At 41.8% G+C, this 20,187-nt stretch overlaps 1 protein-coding gene across 3 annotated transcripts in view; it reads right to left on the bottom strand.

The window, feature by feature from the left end:
* Positions 1–20,187, bottom strand: part of TP53BP2 (tumor protein p53 binding protein 2) — a 68,160-nt gene that overhangs the window by 10,469 nt on the left and 37,504 nt on the right. For all 3 annotated transcript variants that reach the window (XM_079925552.1, XM_079925554.1, XM_079925553.1), the window contains exons 5-14: positions 13,364–13,465; positions 11,243–11,417; positions 10,269–10,450; positions 9,746–9,910; positions 9,135–9,363; positions 7,623–7,736; positions 7,160–7,308; positions 5,928–6,393; positions 3,832–4,607; positions 619–756 (exon numbers count right to left, since the gene is read on the bottom strand). In XM_079925552.1, coding sequence (XP_079781678.1) covers positions 619–756; positions 3,832–4,607; positions 5,928–6,393; positions 7,160–7,308; positions 7,623–7,736; positions 9,135–9,363; positions 9,746–9,910; positions 10,269–10,450; positions 11,243–11,417; positions 13,364–13,465 — 2,496 coding nt within the window. The remainder of the gene's footprint in view (positions 1–618; positions 757–3,831; positions 4,608–5,927; positions 6,394–7,159; positions 7,309–7,622; positions 7,737–9,134; positions 9,364–9,745; positions 9,911–10,268; positions 10,451–11,242; positions 11,418–13,363; positions 13,466–20,187) is intronic.

The following is a 20,187-nucleotide window of genomic DNA, read 5'->3' on the forward strand; positions in this document are numbered from 1 at the left end:
GGATCAAGAGAATTGAAAGAGACTCTTGTAGTTTTTTTTTTTTTAAACATAATTAAAACCTTCAGAAGCCAAGAAAACTATACCAAGTACAGTTCTAGAAATACGACATTAAGTAGGCACTCCCTATAAAAAGGGTTTTAAAAGCTGAAGAAGTCCCAGAAACTATATATCCTTATAGTCACTTTTGCTTATTTATCCTCCAACTTCCCACCACAGATAAGCATCTACGGAGAAGTCACGTTTGCCATGGAAGGGAAGAAAGGCCAACTAAAAATATTTTAAATAGCAGGTTTCTGAAAAGTAGGGACCACATCTGTAATTTAACACTGCAGGGTACAAATCCATACTTGAGCAACTTTTAAAGGAGGGTCATGATGTCCCTAAGGAAAGTACCCCCAGTGAATAACTGAACTTCCGCACTATTTATTGAAAGTGTTACAGCCACACCTTTAAAACAGAGAAGCCGGTTTGGGAGCATGCTCAAGAGTTCCTCTCAACAACCCCACCTCCCAAAAGAGAAAACAATGCAAAAGTACAGTTCCCTACAGTAGCCTTCTGATTAGAGCTTTAAAACAAAATACAAGGCGGTATATAAGAAACGTACTAATTCAATCGTACCTCATATATAATTCTCTGTACAAGGTCAAATTCTCCCTCCAAAGAGGAATCGAGAAGTAAAGCAAGGGGGTTGAATTTCACCCTCATTCCATGAGCAATCCGGTCTGAACCAGTTTTACGCAAGTTTGTCCTTTTGCCCTGCAAAAGAAATGCACGGAAGGTTAAGGATCCCGGTCTAAGCAAGAGACCAAAAAACAACAAGAAGGGAGGAATAATATCTCAGCTGAGATAGTAAAAGGAGCTTTGAAAATACATACATATATATATATATAAGAACATTTTTTTTTAGCGCTTAATGAATAAACCCACGTAACTAAGTGGGAAGAACCTAATTCTTTAAAGCCTAGTGAAAACTACATTTGGGTAACATGCGCTAAGAGTATAATCTGCAGTAGGAAGCAGGCTGGTTCTCTGTCAAGGATCAAAATTAGCCAAGATTGGTCTTTAATTACCTAATACAGTAGCGCTAACCCCACATTAATAAACTGGGCAAGAGCACAAACTGAGAATTGCGAGAGCTGACATTTATTGAATGACTATTCATTTATTCCTCTTGAAAACCCTATTATCCCATTTTACAGATAAGGAAGTTGAGGCACACAGCCAGTAAACATCAGAGCTGGAATTCAAATCCAAGGAATCTGGCTTCTTCAAAGCCCCTCCTTTTAACCATATCCAACATAATGCCTCCTGGGGGAAGGGGAGTGGAGCATATTATGAAAGTAAAAAAATAAAGATTATTAGTCTGTCTTAGACATACCAGGGAGGAATCCTACAAGTCTTAAAATGCTATCACTATTTTATATTTAAAAATTTAACTGTACTCCAAGACACATGGGTAAATTAACCATCTTTTCTACATTTTAATATGTCAGGCTTAAAAAACTAAGGCAAATGTTAAAACTAGATCTAACATCCTATAAGACAGGTTTCTTAAACACAGCCAACAGAGTGGAAACATTTCCTAGGGTATGATATGCTGCACATACTTCTCTTTATTTTATTTCAGGTGTGGAAAACTACTGAGTTTTGAAAAACGTTAAGTAGCAATGAATATATTTCATAAATGTACAATGGCTAAAATGTTTCTGTCTCTTGAAAAAAAGAAAACAAGAGTAAATATTACATGGCTGAGATAACACAACTCACAAACAGTACAATCACACCCACTTTCAAACAACAGCACGAGACAGTGGCTTCTATTTCACTTGAACCAAGAAGGGAAAAGTTTATAGATCACCTTCCCAGGAAGAGAATAACAGAATCTCGCATGTTTAACTCAAAGAGAATCACGCCTCAGGATGGAGCAGCACAGAACTGTTAAAAAAGTGTTAACCTCTATTTTAAAACTTTTTTCACTAGAATTCAATGTTTACCATATAGAATTTTTTTTTTTTTTTTTGGCGGTACGCGGGCCTCTCACTGCTGTGGCCTCTCCTGCTGCGGAGCACAGGCTCCGGACGCGCAGGCTCAGCGGCCATGGCTCACGGTCCCAGCCGCTCCGTGGCATGTGGGATCTTCCCGGACTGGGGCACGAACCCGTGTCCCCTGCATCGGCAGGCAGACTCTCAACCACTGCGCCACCAGGGAAGCCCTACCATATAGAAGTTTTAAACAAATGTCGACTGTAAACTAGTAGTTGAGGCAACTTTGGATAATCATTATCTTTGACTTCTACCACACCTAAAAGATGTAATAAGGGATGAAACATATAAAGCACTTAAAAAAAAAACCCTTACAATATGCTATGGTGCTTCTGCCCAGGTTTTAAAAATTCATAGCTTGGCATCCTACTGAAACAAAATGACTTCAAACTAAACTCTGAAGAAAACAACTTTGAAGACATTTTGGGATTCTCATCTTCTTTCACCTATCTCAAAGTGACAAAATAAACTTCCAAAGAAAAGCTTAACATTTGGAAGGAGTGCAGAAGACACGTCCAAGTCAAAACATACAAAGCTTTAGAATAACTTAGCGTCATCCAAAACCTACGGGATGCGGCAAAAGCAGTTCTAAGAGAAAAGTTTACAGTGATACAAACTTACCTCAGGAAACAAGAAAAACCTCCACCTAACCTTATATCTAAAGCAACTAGAGAAGGAAAAACAAACAAAACCCAAAGTTAGCAGAAGAAAAGAAATCATAAAGATCAGAGCAGAAATAAATGAACTAGAGACGAAGATAACAACAGAAAAGATCAATGAAACTAAAAGCTGGCTCTTTGAAAAGATAAACAAAATTGATACACCTTTAGCCAGACTCGTCAAGAAAAAAAGGGAGAGGGCCCAAATCAACAAAATTAGAAATGAAAAAGGAGAAGTTACAACCGACACCGCAGATATACAAAGGACCAATAAGAGACTACTACAGGCAACTACATGCCAATAAAATGACTGTCCACACTAGAAGAAATGGACCAATTCTTAGAAAGGTACAATCTTCCAAGACTGAACCAGGAAGAAATAGAAAATATGAACAGACCAATTACAAGTACTGAAATACAATAACAATGTCAGAGCACAAGGAAACCTGAGGGATCGCCATGATACCCAGAGACTTCAAACCAGGCTGAAGGAGAGGAAGAGGCTGAAGAGGGTCCACCCCCCTCTCTGCTCAGTTACCTCCCCCAGCCCCCATTTCATCTAGAACCCTTCCAATTTTATCAGCATTGGAAGTTTGAGGTTCCACCTAAATATGACATTGAAAATAAATTTCACTGCTAGAAAAAGAAAAGTCTGAAAGAGTGATATCACCAATGAGAGAAGTTAAACCATCTGCCCGATTTCACAGAGCTAAACTAGTGATCGAAAGTTCCAAATCCAGGTCTTTTCATTCCCAGTGTTGCCTCCCATAATATGTGACACCAGCTAGAGAAGAAACAGCAAACATGGTGTTTATAGGTATGAGAGCAAAACTTTGTTTCCTTCATAAAGAAAGGGGCTCTTCCCCCAAAATTAAAATGTTTGTGATGCTGAACATATTGCGTTTTGATAACATTTATAAGATCCACTCTGTGCCAAGGGAACTGTAAAATGAAGGGCAAGCTGTAGAACACATTGGCTACAACAGGCAGTTTAAACACAGACCATCTTTGGTGAATGGCTGGCTGTAAGTACTCACTGGTGTTTCACTGAGTAGTGACGACTAGCCACCTAGAAAGCTGTGACAAGACAAAAGGTTTCTGCAGTGACCACAAGACACCACAGTACTTACAGGAGGCAGAGAAACCTGCCCAGTGATCTCAGGCGGACGCAGGCTCACAGGGTCTTCTCCTGGGCCTTCTGGCTCCCCAGACGGGTACGGCGGGGGTGGGTAGGGGGGGTACTCTTCGAGGTACACTTCAAGCAGAGGGGGAGCCTCTGGGTTTGGCTCTTCCACGTTGTTCTGGAAACTTGGACTGCTGTCTGGGACTCCTTCAGGCTCATACTCAAGGCCCGGAGAAGGAGCGGGCAGGTCACTGCTCTCTGTACTGGCGCTCCCTGCTTCCCCCGGGGATACCGGCTCAGGGGCCAGAGGGAGCACCTCCTTCTCTGGCTCCACGTGCAAATATGGACTCTGGGTCTCCAGCGGGCTTTCCGGGCTGGCAGTCCCAGAAGTGGACTTGGATGCGTGTGCCGGGACGGAGATGGTCTCCATGGCGGCGATGGTGGTCCTCTGATACAGAAGTTTCTGAATATTCGGCCCATTAGGACCCTCTGGTTCTGTAATGGAGCTGCGTTTCTTTAGTGGCCGTGGTGCGTTCGACAGTTTCTTTCGCAGGGCTTCTAGGTCAGCGTCGCTCTGGTTTCGGTAAGGATTCGATAAGAAAGGCAGTAATTTGGTTGGGCTCAGTGGCCTAGGAATTCTTTCGTTTTCATGCGTCTCCTGAACTGAAGAAATGGGCTCTGTTTCAGGTTCCGGGCTGCCAGGTTTGCCCTGGGTATTGGAATAAATGTTCTCTGGGAGCTGCTGTGGGTTCTGGGCAGTAGCAATCACAGGCTTGCCATAAACTAATTGGAAATGGAAAAAAAAAGCCCTGATTAGTATTAATTAAACAAAACTAGCAAATAACAGACATAGCTAACAATAATTAAAGCCTCTTTTAATTTCAGTTATTACATAATACCCTTCAATACAACTAATTTTTAAAAATGACAAAGCAAGGTTTCCATCGTTGCATAATAAACTTATTACAGAATCAAAACCCTCATTGATTGTAAAGAGGTACCATTATTTTATGTACCAATGTGAAAGAAAATGTTGTCAATTATAATTGTAAGAAATCACAGACCATAGTATCCAAATTTAAAATGTAAAAATGTAAAAAATTAAAATTAAAATAAATAAAATGTCAAAATGTGAAAAGAATTTAGAATCAGTGAAAACTGGTGATCCTTTCACGTGTCCAGATTAAAACTAAACATGCACTATCCCATCTTTCACAATTTTCAAAAGGAAATCAATGTGACAAATCATTTGGCTTACAAAATTATTAATAACCACTTCTATTTACCAAAACTATTCTCCTTAAACATTCTGATTACATCATCATTATCTAATTCCCGAATTATTATATTAGCAGTTTTCACCAGACTCATGAAAAAGAGTAAGATGTAGCATATATACTAATTCTCTGCTGTGTAATTACTTTTATGACATTCTGGGCCACAATTACGTGCTTATTTCATAACTAGAAAGCCATTTTCATTCCATTAAAACACAGTGAATTTTATTCCAGTCCCATAAACTAATGACTCTTAGAAAGAACCCAACAAGTTACCAAATTATGTATGTTGAACACAAAGTAATCTTTTTGTGTTTTATATTTAACTAGTAACTGTGTCCTCATTAGAACAACTTAAAATATAGTAGAGAACATTAAAAAAAATACATATACAGAGGCAGTTGTCTAAACCTCTAGGCACCAAGAACACCTGGTCAGACCTAGAGTGAAGACACATCCCTCTGCACAGCGATCCCCTGCAGGCACTTTTCCCCACTCACCGAGGAGCTTGTCCGTGAGCGGGAAACAAACGCACACAGGAAATTCAACACAGAAGGCTATGTCATCGCTATAGGTTTTATGCATCAATTTTCATATTTATTTCATTTTATTCACCTACCATCTTCAGCTACTACAGTAGCTGGCATTTAGCACAAACTCTTTTAAACTCCCCATGAAGAACAGAAGCCATAACGAAACAAATCTCTTAGGACAAAAGCATCAGTCAAAAGAGGTACACGTCACTGTGCTGTTTACTGATCGACGGCAGCTCTGGCATAGGATGGAAACACATCCACGCAGGTGAAGATGAGACCAAGAATCTTACCACTCGGAAAGTGGGGCCCTCGGGAATGGGACTTGGTCAAGGCGCTCTGCACAGCCTGCTGGAAGTTTTTGCCGGGAGCCTGGTGCTGGGTATACATGGAGTATATGGAGCTGGCAGCCACGGTCTGGGGTTTCCTGAAGGGCGGAAGGAGGGTGTCCTTGGAAGGCTGAGGCGTGAAGGGCCGGACGGCAGCAGCAGGGGGACTTTCTTGCTTAGAACCTGGAGGAAGGGTCTGGTCCGCTTGGCCAACTGAAGGCATGCTGACAGCCAGCAGGACCCTCTGCTGCTGCCCTGCTGGTTTGGGTTTGTTTCCCATGGATGCGACAGCCGCTGACAACTGCTGAGGGTTTCCATCTGGCTTAACGTCTGAGGGCGACTGATTAGTTTGTCCAAAATAAGGCAAATTAATCTGTTTTGGTTTTGATGGAACAGGAGGTGGTACCTTCGCTACATTCTTATTTGCAGCCTGTGAACACACGACAGCCGATTAAAATACTGTGTAACTGGGTGTACAGGATGTTCCAGACACCCTAAACTGCACAAATGTTAAGTACAGACTGAAAAGACTAGCTCTGCATTTAAAAATCATTAAAAACTCTTAAATCTCTGAACTAAATCACACGTAAAAGGCACTTCAGTAATGCAATACAAATCCTGCCCCGTACGATTTCCTCCGCATTGCCCCTTCCTATTTGGGCAACTGTAAGTGGCCACTTGAAAACTTTTAACTGCCATTTTTCATATTCACGGGTGACACCAATAACTGAAAACCATTCTCGTTCATCGGAACTTCACGCAATCCGGGCCACGTGGTTAAAAAAAAAACTCCTAACTTGGAGCATGCAGCCACAGACTGCTTATCAAAGGGTGGGATCCTAACAGTTACGGAAGATTCATCATCAGATTGCTTGACATAACCTAAGCTCCAAATTTTGAAGAAACAAGGTAACTGAGCAGCACAAATACAATGTTCTTCAATGCAGTAGTATTTTTTTTAGAGAATCATACAAAGTATGACCCAGAAGCAAGCATGTTAGTCATGTGCCAGTAGGATGTGAGACCACAAATATACTCAAGCAACAGGATTTAAAATAACAGAATGCTGTTGTATTTTCTAATCTTCCAGATAGATTTTTTTTTCTCTCCGTTACATAATACTTTCTCTCTTCTAAAAAAAAAAAAATGTATATAGAATTACCATTAAGTCTTAAAACTGGGATACTCTCAAGTACCTGAGCATCCCGCAAGATATCTTCACTGCTCTGGTTCTTCCTGAGGGTACCAAAGGCGGGTGGGGCAGCAGACTGGTCCACGGTGTCAAACATTGAAAAGGGACGCACTTTCTTCTCCTTCTCCCTCAGCGGAACCTCCCCATCATCAGCTGAAGAAGACAGGGAAAAAAAAGAATCATGCTGATAACCAAACTGCTTGTAATAAAATTTCTTATTCACACATGTTTCTCTCTCCTCAAATGTATACCCACTAAATGCTCTTCTATTCTTAAATTAAGTTGATTAAAGGATAACCCAACACTACAATGCTAGTACCTTAATTCCCTGGCTAAATGAAGCTGTTCTGGAAATAAACACAGTCCCTGGTCTTAACACACTAGAAAATAAGCTATCTAAAAAAGGATACACAGAACCTTTAGATGCCCAAAACAGAATATCCAGGAACAGCACAAGTAAACCTCACCTTGGTCTGGAGCATTTCCAGAGCTTTTGGACACAGAAGCAGAGGCTTGTTGGCTCGAGAAAAGATCTGCATTCGGAGGAGTCCAATCAGGGCCAAGCAGATGGATTTTAGAGCCTAGAACACAGAAAAGCAACTGCAATAACCTGGCATTCTAAGGAGATGTTTAATGGTTCACTTTGCTGCTAAGAAGTTAAATCTCTAAAAATGAGTTTAAATCTCAGACTCACAAAAACCCCAGTTAAACTTACTTAGAAAACATCAGATTTTATACTTGTAATTGAAGAGTGCTCCTGCTGACTCAAATAAATTAATCACCATCAACAGAAAGTCCGTTTGAAGCAGCAAGGACGCATTACTCCTCACCGGGTAAGAAAACGTCACCATCCCACCCAGAAAACGACTTCCAATCTAGCAGACCAAGGGCTCTCTGGTGTGTCTTACATAACCACCACAAGTGATGCACACAAAACAAAAGCAAAAGCACGGACTTTCAGCCCATGACTCTGACCACAGTCTTGGGTAAATCAGAGTATTCAGGTTTTTTCTACACTGGTATTTAAGTTTCAAAGCCATAGCTTTTATTTTTCCTTAAAAAACAAAACTAACTCTTTCTACAATAAAACCCAGACTATGCAGCATGACTGCTTCACAGTGGCAATTAATCCAAAATAATAAATAATTTTAAAGTTAGCTATCATTTACACATGATAGTGGTTACGGAAAAGAGACGATTCTATTTTTTTTTCTCCAGGGGTGAGTTTAATAAGCTCATTAAAGGATGCTTTTTGCCCTGCTTTTCCTGCAAGTCTCCCTTCATTTTTTCCTCCTATTATAAAAGTCTGGCTTGCACCTGCCCCCCGCCCCCGGCCAAGTATCTGAGGACTACACACAGAATGCAAAGACCACTAACACAACGAGCCTCTGTTACTTTCACTTTTATCTCCCAATATGTTTACCTTTATTCTAAAAATTATCATCAGGCAAATTCTCACACAGAAACATATACGAATAGCAAACACCAATCATCAACAGAATGGACCGACTGTCTTGCATTCTGTGGAGACAACACCACTAACATATCTGGAGTTTTTATACCACAAGGAAAGTTCTCAAGTTATTAACATCAGATCAAAACTTCCTTATTAACGAGAAGGAATTCAAAACAATTTCCAGGTTTTTAAAAACCTGATGTTTTATTTCATTTCCTGAACAGAACCCTAGAGTACTTAGGGTTAAGAAAATTATCATTTCTTAACCCCAAAGAACACAAGGAGATTCTTAGAATTGCCACATGAACAAGGGATAGGAAGACATCTTTTTAAACTCAAACCTGGAGGAAAAAAAAAAAATCTAAATTAAAAAAAAAAAAAAAGACTTGCTGTGAAGCACAAATAAAAGAAAGGTATACAAAAACAAACAAACAAATAAATAAATAACTCAAATTTGGGGGAAAATCATAGTGAGCACGGGAGCAACTCAGCCCTGGAAGGACTTGGAAATGCCTGGTTTTACCTTTCACTTGTGAAGCGGCCCCAGATCTCATGTTGGGCAGTGTCTGGACTTTCATGGACCCCTCGGAAGCCTGCGTGGCCCCAGGCCCATCGGGCAGGGCTGGCTTCACCAGAAGCTCAGGCCTCGAGGCAATCCGGGGCATAGTTGACGACTGGATATAGGGACCGACCGCAGCCACTCGACTCGGCCCCGACGCCCCCGGCTGGGGCAGGTGTCCATCAGACGAAACCTTAGGAGAAAGCACAGAGCCTTTAGTATTGCAAGTCAGGCTGGATCTGACTCAGAAAAGCCCGTGACGTGTTCATAATTTTGTTAAAAATCGGCACTTTCAGGATCTAGCCATCAAATCTACGAGAGATATCCCCAAACAAAAACACCCCATGGTGAACTCTCACCCACACTTTATTACAAGAATTAGAAAAAAGAGCAGAGCTACGCAGGTGATCATATTAAAAGTATAAGAACAGTGGATTCTCTTTCAAGAAGTCACAGATCCCGTCCCTTTCCGGAGGACGCACCGAGCGATGATTCTGAAGATGCTGCTGCAAGTACTGACCTCACTGGGATGGTCATCGTCCCCTCCTCCCGCCCCCTGCCAACAGCACACTTACTGGAAGGTTCTCTTTCTGCTGCAGGGCCGCCTTCTTCTTCCACAGCCGGTCCCTGAGCTCATTAACACGCTTGTCCATGACCGCCACTTCTGAATTGCGCTTATTCAAGCACTCCCTCTGTTGTTGCAGCTTGGCATTCTGCTCCTGGTTCAGTTTGTTTCTTAACTGAACAAAATTAAGGGAATAAAAGGTAGCCAAGGAGTAGGAAGAAAAATTTCTCAAACAGATAATCACATGGTTCGCTATCATACAATTTCTAAAAATGTAAGGTCCCCCCACACTTCTCATCTCATGGTTTAAAATTAAGTGTTGGACCACCAGCTGTGGTCATAAGGAACACCTCAGATTTCCTGTCTGAGGTACTATAAAGTTTATTCTGGATTCTGCAGGGTTTAGGTCTTCCTCCCCCTCCCCGCTTTAAGGAAAAAGAGGCCGAAATCCAGGACTTCCTGCCGCTTGTGTGGACAATGCTGTCGTCCTAGAGAGGATGTGCCACTGAATGTCACGGGCGGCCACAGTTTACCTGCAGCTCCTTGTACAGCCGATCAAGCTCAGCCACCGCGGACTGGTTGTCATGGTGACCATCAATCCTGCCGTTCTTGAGCATCTCTAGCTGTCTTGTAAGTTCCTCTACTTTTGACACAGCCAGAACGAGCTCCCTCTGCTTTTGCTGGAACAAACTATTCATCTGTTCAATTTCCTCCACTAAAGTAAGAACAAGAAAAGCAACAGTAGTTGAAAAGAAAAATGAGAATGGACTGCTTTCCGGGCAACCAGGATGTACCATAAACTTTCTCATAAAAAGTAGAGAAAATTTTCAGGAATGTCCTAGAATCAACCTATTCCTTTATAAGCACCTCTAAATCAAACAGACATCTCTAAATCAAATCACTAAAATTTTAATTAAAATGGTATTGTAATAGATGGAGCCATTATATGCATAAAAATCCTTACCTTCATCAAATTTTCAGTCAAAAATTAGAGAGAAGAAAGAGGACTTCAATGCAGGGGGCCTGGGTTCCATCCTTGGTCAGGGAACTAGATCCCACATGCATGCCGCAACTAAGAGTTCACATGCCGCAACTAAGAGTTCACATGCCACAACTAAGGAGCCCTGGAGTCGCAACTAAGGAGCCCGCCTGCTGCAACTAAGACCTGGTGCAACCAAATAAATAAATAACTAAATGGGGGGGGTGGAAACTACTACTACTACTACTACGTCTTCCAAAGAGAACCTGGAAACCTTGTCCAAAACATTCAACAGCTGAATTCAATTCAGGGGGAAGCAGCAGCATCAAAACTGCAGTGAATTATACTTTTCCAAAAAAATCCTTTGAAGTTGATCTACATACAGAGTCTCATCTTATTCTTCTTACTTACTGCAAATTCACATAAACTTCCTACACCAACGTGTTTTCTTATACCAATGCGTTTCCTTAACCCAAACAGTTACATAATACATTTAGCACTGAGGTAAACCAAATGGGAGCAACTCACCAAGTTTCCCGTTGCTTAGCCTCTTCTGTTCCACGTGGCCTTTAAGTGCTCTCACTTTTTTCAGCTTAGCTTCCTGATTCTCAGCTATTTCTTTGAGCCTCTTAAGCTTTTCCTGTTCAGCAGCTTGTTGCTGCTGACGCTGATCTTGCTGTTTCAAAAACTTTAAGCGCTGCTCCTGAAGATATAAGCCATCATCAGACATGGCATTTTAAACAGCAGACCACGAACCCACAATTAATCTAACCACACCCTGAGGTGCCCAGGCTGAGGTACACCGGTGGCGTTGCTCTGGTCTCACCATCTGTCCTACACACTGCTATGAGAACCACCTGGGGCGTTTGTGAAAAACAGACTCTCCCGGGCCCAAGCCTAGAATCTACCTCTTAGGGGGTAAGATCCAGGAACCAGCATTTTTATCCAAGTGGTCCTTGTGCAGCAAGCAAGCAGTGATCCTTGAACTAGTTTTCATGAGCTGTGGCTATAATTTTAAGAAGGAGCTCATGTAGAGGGGGAGGCAGTAAAAGAAAGCTATTAAATGATACACTTCAAAGTCCAATTTGGATTCAAACCCAAGCTCTGCCATTTATTAGCTATGAGACTTTGGGCAAATTACATAATTTCACCAAATCCAAAAGTCTGTCTCTTCACCTATAAAATGAGATGATCACTAGTCCTCCTAGGGCTACAGTGAGGATTAAACGCAATGTGAAATGTAAATCTCTGTCAACAGTATTGTACATAGTTAGTACACACTCAATACACTTAGAAAAGAGCTAAAGAACTACTTAGTGCCTTTAGAAAACTGCAATAATGCAACTTACAATTTTATTTCTATTATATTAAAATTTTTAACTGAGTAATATAGCCACACAATTTATAATCAAGGGTAAACTTCACAGATTAATACGGCTAAAACATACAAATAACACAGAAATAGTTTCAAAATAAGACCCTGAGGGTAGAGAGTTATTCTGTTAACAATCAACCTTTTTCTTTGAATTCATGTCCTTGCAACTCAAGGAATGCTGCGTCAGCATCACATGGGACCTTGTTAGAAATGCAAAATGTCAGACTCCAACCCACACCTACTGAATCAAAATATGCATTTTTAACAAGATCCCTAGGTGATCTGTATTCGTATTAAAGTCTGAGAAGCAATGATACACATGATTTTGAAAAAGCTGGTGTCTGGCATCAGAAGTAGAAAGGATGCATCGGAACCCTAGGAAGTATTCCAGGGAAGGCCATCGTGCATGTTGAGAACCACCTTAAAGAATCCCTGGCCATCACTTCAAAGCCCTGCTGGGGACCTTGCTACTCAAACCTTCAAGTTGTTCACCCCAAGTGAACTTACAGTCCCTCAAAGACTGGTCGGCGGCAGAGACTGGGTATTTAGACCAGGGGCTGGCAGACCTGCAGGCAAAATCCAGCTTGCTATCCGTGTTGTGAGTAAAGTCTTCTCGGCACACTGCCATACCCGTTCGTCTATGGCTGCTTTCCTGCTACAACTGCAGAGCTGAGACAGCACAGCTTGCAAAGCCTAAAATATCTCAGCCCTTTACAGACAAAGTCCGACAACATCTGGCTCAGACTAGAAGCCCATGGCTGGCAGAAGCAGCAGCAGGGAGACTGGTTTAGATAGCAGTGGAGAGGCTTCCCATGTTTTCTTTGTCCAAGGACAGGATGAGAATTAGGTGGTGGGTGAAGAATGTCCCCAGATAAAGGTAGGCAGCCTGTTACCAGTGCCAAGCAGCAGCTGGGGACAGGTTTGCATGAGCAACAAGCGCCTCTTGCTGTAGTAATGATTCAGGAGGAGGTCAGCCCAGAGCTGTGCCTACAAGCAAAGCCGAAAGGTTCTTTCCGCTGGTCCTGTTTTACTGATACTCAACATAGCGTGGTTAACTCTGATCAGAATGGGGGTCGGGAAGATCAGGAACAACTGGGTGATTTAAGGTTTCTACAAAATGCTGCAGTGAAGAGAAGGAAGCAGGTACCTTTCGGGTTGATGGTATCAACACGTATCTAGGAGGTAACTGGTTTACTAGTGAGGATGGAACGTAAACGGCTTTACACACACGTGAACAGGAGTGGCCCGTTAGGTCTTTGAAAACAAGGTATTACCTTAGTGGCCAGCATTTGTTGCTGGGCCTCAATCTGTTGCTGCTGGCGAGACGCCATTTCCTGAAGTTCAGCAAGTGTCAGGTCCATCCTAGGACTATTAACCTACCAAGAAAAAAAAAATGCAAACAATCCAACTTAGTACAAAATGATCACAGAGACTCCTCACTCAAAGGCCCATTATAAGCATCACCTGAACCAATCAGGACAAAATTATTTAGCCATTTTTCTTCCATAATATTAAAGAAACCATTAACTTTTATATTAATACCCCACACTGACTTATTAACATGTAAAACATACTAACATACAGACCAACACTCTTCTAAGCTGTAAATTTAAATTAACTAGTTTCAATAGTCAGTAACACAGATGGAACAACTTGGAATTACCTCGTTCTATAGTTAATTTAAATTAGGAAGGCAGTATTTGACCATATTAAACGTGATACTGGGACACTGGCAGCAAACCTAGAATACAGTCATCAAAACACCCTTTAAAACTATGACACTAGAATTTTACAAATTCAAGATACATTGGGTCATCAGGGACAAAGCAAGATGTCCGCTCTCTAAACATCTGTTGGACATGGTCCTAAGAGGTTTAACCCGTGCCACAGAACAAAAAAGTAGAAATAAACTGTGTCCAGATTGAAAACGAAAACGTTTCTTGGATGGGGCTAATGGCGGACTGTGGGAGGGCTCACGCCAAGGAGTACTCCCCCGAACTTTTGTTGCCAGTGTCCTTGTCCCTGTGGTGAGCCACAGCCGCCCTCAGACTCTGCAGGAGACCCTCCAACGCTGGCAGAAAAAGAAGAAAAGAAGAAAAGTAGAAAAAGGAGATAATGAAGGAACAGCCATTATTCAGTCATTTTTCTGCAGCTTTACCTGAAAGGAGAATTGCGTCTATGTGATTCATTACAAGATACCAACAGCATCAGATACATCAGAAATACATCTACATGTGCAACAACTCCTACAGAACACCTACTGAATGCTGGCAGAAGACCTCAGAACTCCCCAAAGGCAAGAAAGTCCCCACGTACCTGGGTAGAGAAAAAGAAAATATAATAAACAGAGACAAAAGGATAGGGACGGGACCTGCACCAGTGGGAAGGAGCTGTGAAGGAGGAAAGGTTTCCACACACTAGAAGCCCCTTCGCGGGCGGAGACTGCGGGTGGTGAAGGGGGAAGCTTTGGAGCCGCCGAGGAGAGCACAGCAACTGGGGTGCGGAGGGCAAAGTGGGGAGATTCCCACACAGAGGATCAGGGCCTACAGGCACTCAGCAGCCCGAGAGGCTTTTCTGCTCACCCGTCGGAGCGGGTGGGGCTGGGAGCTGAGGCTCAGGCTTCCGGCCTGAAGGGGTTAGTGCACCACGGCTAGCTGGGAGGGAGTCTGGACCTGCCGAAGAGGCAAGAGACTTGTTCTTCCCTCTTTGTTTCCTGGTGCGTGAGAAGAGGGGATTAAGAGCGCTACTTAAAGGAGCTCCTGAGACGGGCATGAGCCGCGGCTAACAGCGCGGACCCCAGAGACGGGCATGAGACGCTAAAGGCTGCTGCTGCCGCCACCAAGAAGCCTGTGTGCGAGCACAGGTCACTATCCACACCCCCCTTCCGGGGTGACTGTGCAGCCCGCCACTGCCAGGGTCCCGGGATCCAGGGACAACTTTCCCGGGAGAACGAACGGCGTGCCTCAGGCTGGTGCAACGTCACGCTGGCCTCTGCCGCCGCAGGCTCGCCCCGCACTCCGTGCCCCTCCCTCCCCTTGGCCTGAGTGAGCCGGAGCCCCGGAATCAGCAGCTCCTTTAACCTCGTCCTGTCTGAGCGAAGAACACATGCCCTCCGGCGACCTACACGCAGAGGAGGGGCCAAATCCAAAGCTGAGCCCCGGGAGCTGTGCGAACAAAGAAGAGAAAGGGAAATCTCTCCCAGCAGCCACAGAAGCAGCAAATTAAAGTTCCACAATCAACTTGATGTACCCTGCATCTGTGGAATACATGAATAGACAACGAATCATCTCAAATTAAGGAGGTGGACTTTGAGAGCAAGATTTATTATTTTTCCCCTTTTCCTCTTTTTGTGAGTGTGTATGTGTATGCTTCTGTGTGAGGTTTTGTCTATATAGCTCTGCTTTCACCATTTGTCCTAGGATTCTATCCGTTTTTTGTTTTAATTTTTCTTAATAATTATTATTTTATTTTAATAACTTTATTTTATTTTACCTTACTTTATTTTCTTTTAGCTTCTTTCTTTCTTTCTTTCTACTTTTTCTCCCTTTTATTCTGAGCCGTGTGGATGAAAGGCTCTAGGTGCTGCAGCCAGGAGTCAGTGCTGTGCCTCTGAGGTGGGAGAGCCAACTTCAGGACACTGTTCCACAAGAGACCTCCCAGCTCCACATAATATCAAACGGCAAAAATCTCCCAGAGATCTCCATCTCAACACCAGCACCCAGCTTCACTCAACGACCGGCAAGCTACAGTGCTGGACACCCTATGCCAGACAACTAGCAAGACAGGAACACAACCCCACCCATTAGCAGAGAGGCTGCCTAAAATCATAATAAGTCCACAGACACCCCAAAACACACCACCAGACGTGGACCTGCCCACCAGAAAGACAAGATCCAACCTCATCCACCAGAACACAGGCACTAGTCCCCTCTACCAGGAAGCCTACACAACCCACTGAACCAACCGTAGCCACTGGGGACAGACACCAAAAACAATGGGAACTACGAAAACTGCAGCCTGCAAAAAGGAGACCCCAAACACAGTAAAATAAGCAAAATGAGAAGACAGAAAACCCACAGCAGATGACGGAGCAAGATAAAAACCCACCAGACCTAACAAATGAAGAGGAAATAGGCAGTCTACCTGAAAAAGAATTCAGAATAATGATAGTAAAGATGATCCAAAATCTTGGAAATAGAATAGAGAAAATGCAAGAAACAGTTCACAAGGACCTAGAAGAACTAAAGATGAAACAAGCAACGATGAACAACACATAAAAATACTCTAGATGGGATCAGTAGCAGAATAGTTGAGGCAGAAGAACGGATAAGTGACCTGGAAGATAAAATAGTGGAAATAGGGCTTCCCTGGTGGCGCAGTGGTTGAGAGTCCGCCTGCCGATGCAGGGGACACGGGTTCGTGCCCCTCCGCGGAGCGCCTGGGCCCGTGAGCCATGGCCGCTGAGCCTGCGTGTCCGGAGCCTGTGCTCTGCAACGGGAGAGGCCACAACAGTGAGAGGCCCACGTACCGCAAAAAAAAAAAAAAAAAAAAAAATAGTGGAAATAACTACTGCAGAGCAGAATAAAGAAACAAGAATGAAAAGAACTGAGGACGGTCTCAGAGACCTCTGGGACAACATTAAACGCATCAACATTCGATTTATAGGGGTTCCAGAAGAAGAAGAGAAAAAGAAAGGGACTGAGAAAATATTTGAAGAGATTATAGTTGAAAACTTCCCTAATATGGGAAAGGAAGTAGTTAATCAAGTCCAGGAAGCACAGAGAATCCCATACAGGATAAATCCAAGGAGAAACACGCCAAGACATATATTAATCAAACTGTCAAAAATTAAATACAAAGAAAACATATTAAAAGCAGCAAGGGAAAAACAACAAAAAACACACAAGGGAATCCCCATAAGGTTAACAGCTGATCTTTCAGCAGAAACTCCACAAGCCAGAAGGGACTGGCAGGACATATTTAAAGTGATGAAGGAGGAAAATCTGCAACCAAGATTACTCTACCCAGCAAGGATCTCATTCAGATTTGATGGAGAAATTAAAACCTTACAGAGAAGCAAAAGCTGAGAGAGTTCAGCACCACCAAACCAGCTTTACAACAAATGCTAAAGGAACTTCTCTAGGCAACAAACACAAGAGAAGGAAAAGACCTATAATAACAAACCCAAAACAATTAAGAAAATGGGAATAGGAACATACATATCGATAATTACCTTAAATGTAAATGGATTAAATGCTCCCACCAAAAACACAGACTGGCTGAATGGATACAAAAACAAGACCCATATATATGCTGTCTACAAGAGACCCACTTCAGACCTAGAGACACATACAGACTGAAAGTGAGGGGATGGAAAAAGATATTCCATGCAAATGGAAACCAAAAGAAAGCTGGAGTAGCAATCCTCATATCAGACAAAACAGACTTTAAAATAAAGACTGTTGAAGAGAAAAAGAAGGACACTACATAATGATCAAGGGATCGATCCAAGAAGAAGATATAACAATTGTAAATATTTATGCACCCAACATAAGAGCACCTCAATACATAAGGCAAATACTAACAGCCATAAAAGGGGAAATCGACAGTAACACAATCATAGTAGGGGACTTTCACACCACACTTTCACCAATGGACAGATCATCCAAAATGAAAATAAATAAGGAAACACAAGCTTTAAATGATACATTAAACAAGATGGGCTTAATTGATATTTATAGGACATTCCATCCAAAAACAACAGAATACCCATTTTTCTCAAGTGCTCATGGAACATTCTCCAGGATAGATCATATCTTGGGTCACAAATCAAGCCTTGGTAAATTTAAGAAAATTGAAATCGTATCAAGTATCTTTTCCGACCACAACGCTATGAGACTAGATATCAATTACAGGAAAAGATCTGTAAAAAATACAAACACATGGAGGCTAAACAATACACTACTTAATAACGAAGTGAACACTGAAGAAATCAAAGAGGAAATCAAAAAATACCTAGAAACAAATGACAATGGAGACACGACAACCCAAAACCTATGGGATGCAGCAAAAGCAGTTCTAAGAGGGAATTTTATAGCAATACAATCCTACCTTAAGAAACAGGAAACATCTCGAATAAACAACGTAACCTTGAACCTAAAGCAATTAGAGGAAGAAGAACAAAAAAACCCCAAAGTTAGCAGAAGGAAAGAAATCATAAAGATCACATCAGAAATAAATGAAAAAGAAATGAAGGAAATGATAGCAAAGATCAATAAAACTAAAAGCTGGATCTTTGAGAAGATAAACAAAACTCATAAATCATTAGCCAGACTCATCAAGAAAAAAAGGGAGAAGACTCAAATCAATAGAATTAGAAATGAAAAAGGAGAAGTAACAACTGACAATGCAGAAATACAAAGGATCATGAGAGATGACTACAAACAACTCTATGCCAATAAAATGGACAACCTGGAAGAAATGGACAAATTCTTAGAAATGCACAACCTGCCAAGACTGAATCAGGAAGAAATAGAAAATATGAACAGACCAATCACAAGCACTGAAATTGAAACTGTGATTAAAAATCTTCCAACAAACAAAAGCCCAGGACCAGATGGCTTCACAGGCGAATTCTATCACACATTTACAGAAGAGATAACACCTATCCTTCTCAAACTCTTCCAAAATATAGCAGAGGGAGGAACACTCCCAAAGTCATTCCACGAGGCCACCATCACCTTGATACCAAAACCAGACAAGGATGTCACAAAGAAAACTACAGGCCAATATCACTGATGAACAAAGATGCAAAAATCCTCAAAAAAATACTAGCAAACAGGATCCAACAACACATTAAACGGATCATACACCATGATCAAGCAGAGTTTATTCCAGGAATGCAAGGATTCTTCAATACACGCAAATCAGTCAATGTGATACACCATATTAACAAATTGAAGGAGAAAAAGCATATGATCATCTCAATAGATGCAGAGAAAGCTTCTGACAAAATTCAACACCCATTTATGATAAAAACCCTGCAGAAAGTAGGCATAGAGGGAACTTTCCTCAACATAATAAAGGGCATACATGACAAACCCAGAGCCAACATCATCCTCAACGGTGAAAAACTGAAACCATTTCCACTAAGATCAGGAACAAGACAAGGTTGACCACTCTCACCACTCTTATTCAACATAGTTTTGGAAGTTTGAGCCACAGCAATCAGAGAAGAAAAGGAAATAAAATAATACAAATAGGAAAAGAAGTAAAGCTGTCACTGTTTGCAGATGACATGATACTATACATAGAGAATCCTAAAGATGCTACCAGAAAACTACTAGAGCTAATCAATGAATTTGGTAAAGTAGCAGGATACAAAATTAATGCACAGAAATCTCTGGCATTCCTATACACTAAGGATGAAAATTCTGAAAGTGAAATCAAGAAAATACTCCCATTTACCATTGCAACAAAAAGAATAAAATGTCTAGGAATAAACCTACCTAAGGAGACAAACGACCTGTATGCAGAAAATTATAAGACACTGATGAAAGAAATTAAAGATGATACAAATAGATGGAGAGATATACCATGTTCTTGGATTGGAAGAATCCACATTGTGAAAATGACTCTACTACCCAAAGCAATCTACAGATTCAATGCAATCCCTATCAAACTACCACTGGCATTTTTCACAGAACTAGAACAAAAAATTCCACAATTTGTATGGAAACACAAAAGACCCCGAATAGACAAAGCAATCTTGAGAATGAAAAACGGAGCTGGAAGAATCAGGCTCCCTGACTTCACACTATACTACAAAGCTACAGTAATCAAGACAGTATGGTACTGGCACAAAAACAGAAAGATAGATCAATGGAACAGGATAGAAAGCCCAGAGATAAACCCACGCACATATGGTCACCTTATCTTTGATAAAGGAGGCAGGAATGTACAGTGGAGAAAGGACAGCCTCTTCAATAAGTGGTGCTGGGAAAACTGGACAGGTACATGTGAAAGTATGAGATTAGATCACTCCCTAACACCATACACAAAAATTAGCTCAAAATGGATTAAAGACCTAAATGTAAGG

The sequence above is a fragment of the Stenella coeruleoalba genome (assembly GCF_951394435.1).
Source record: "Stenella coeruleoalba genome assembly, chromosome: 1".
Lineage (NCBI taxonomy): Eukaryota > Metazoa > Chordata > Mammalia > Artiodactyla > Delphinidae > Stenella > Stenella coeruleoalba.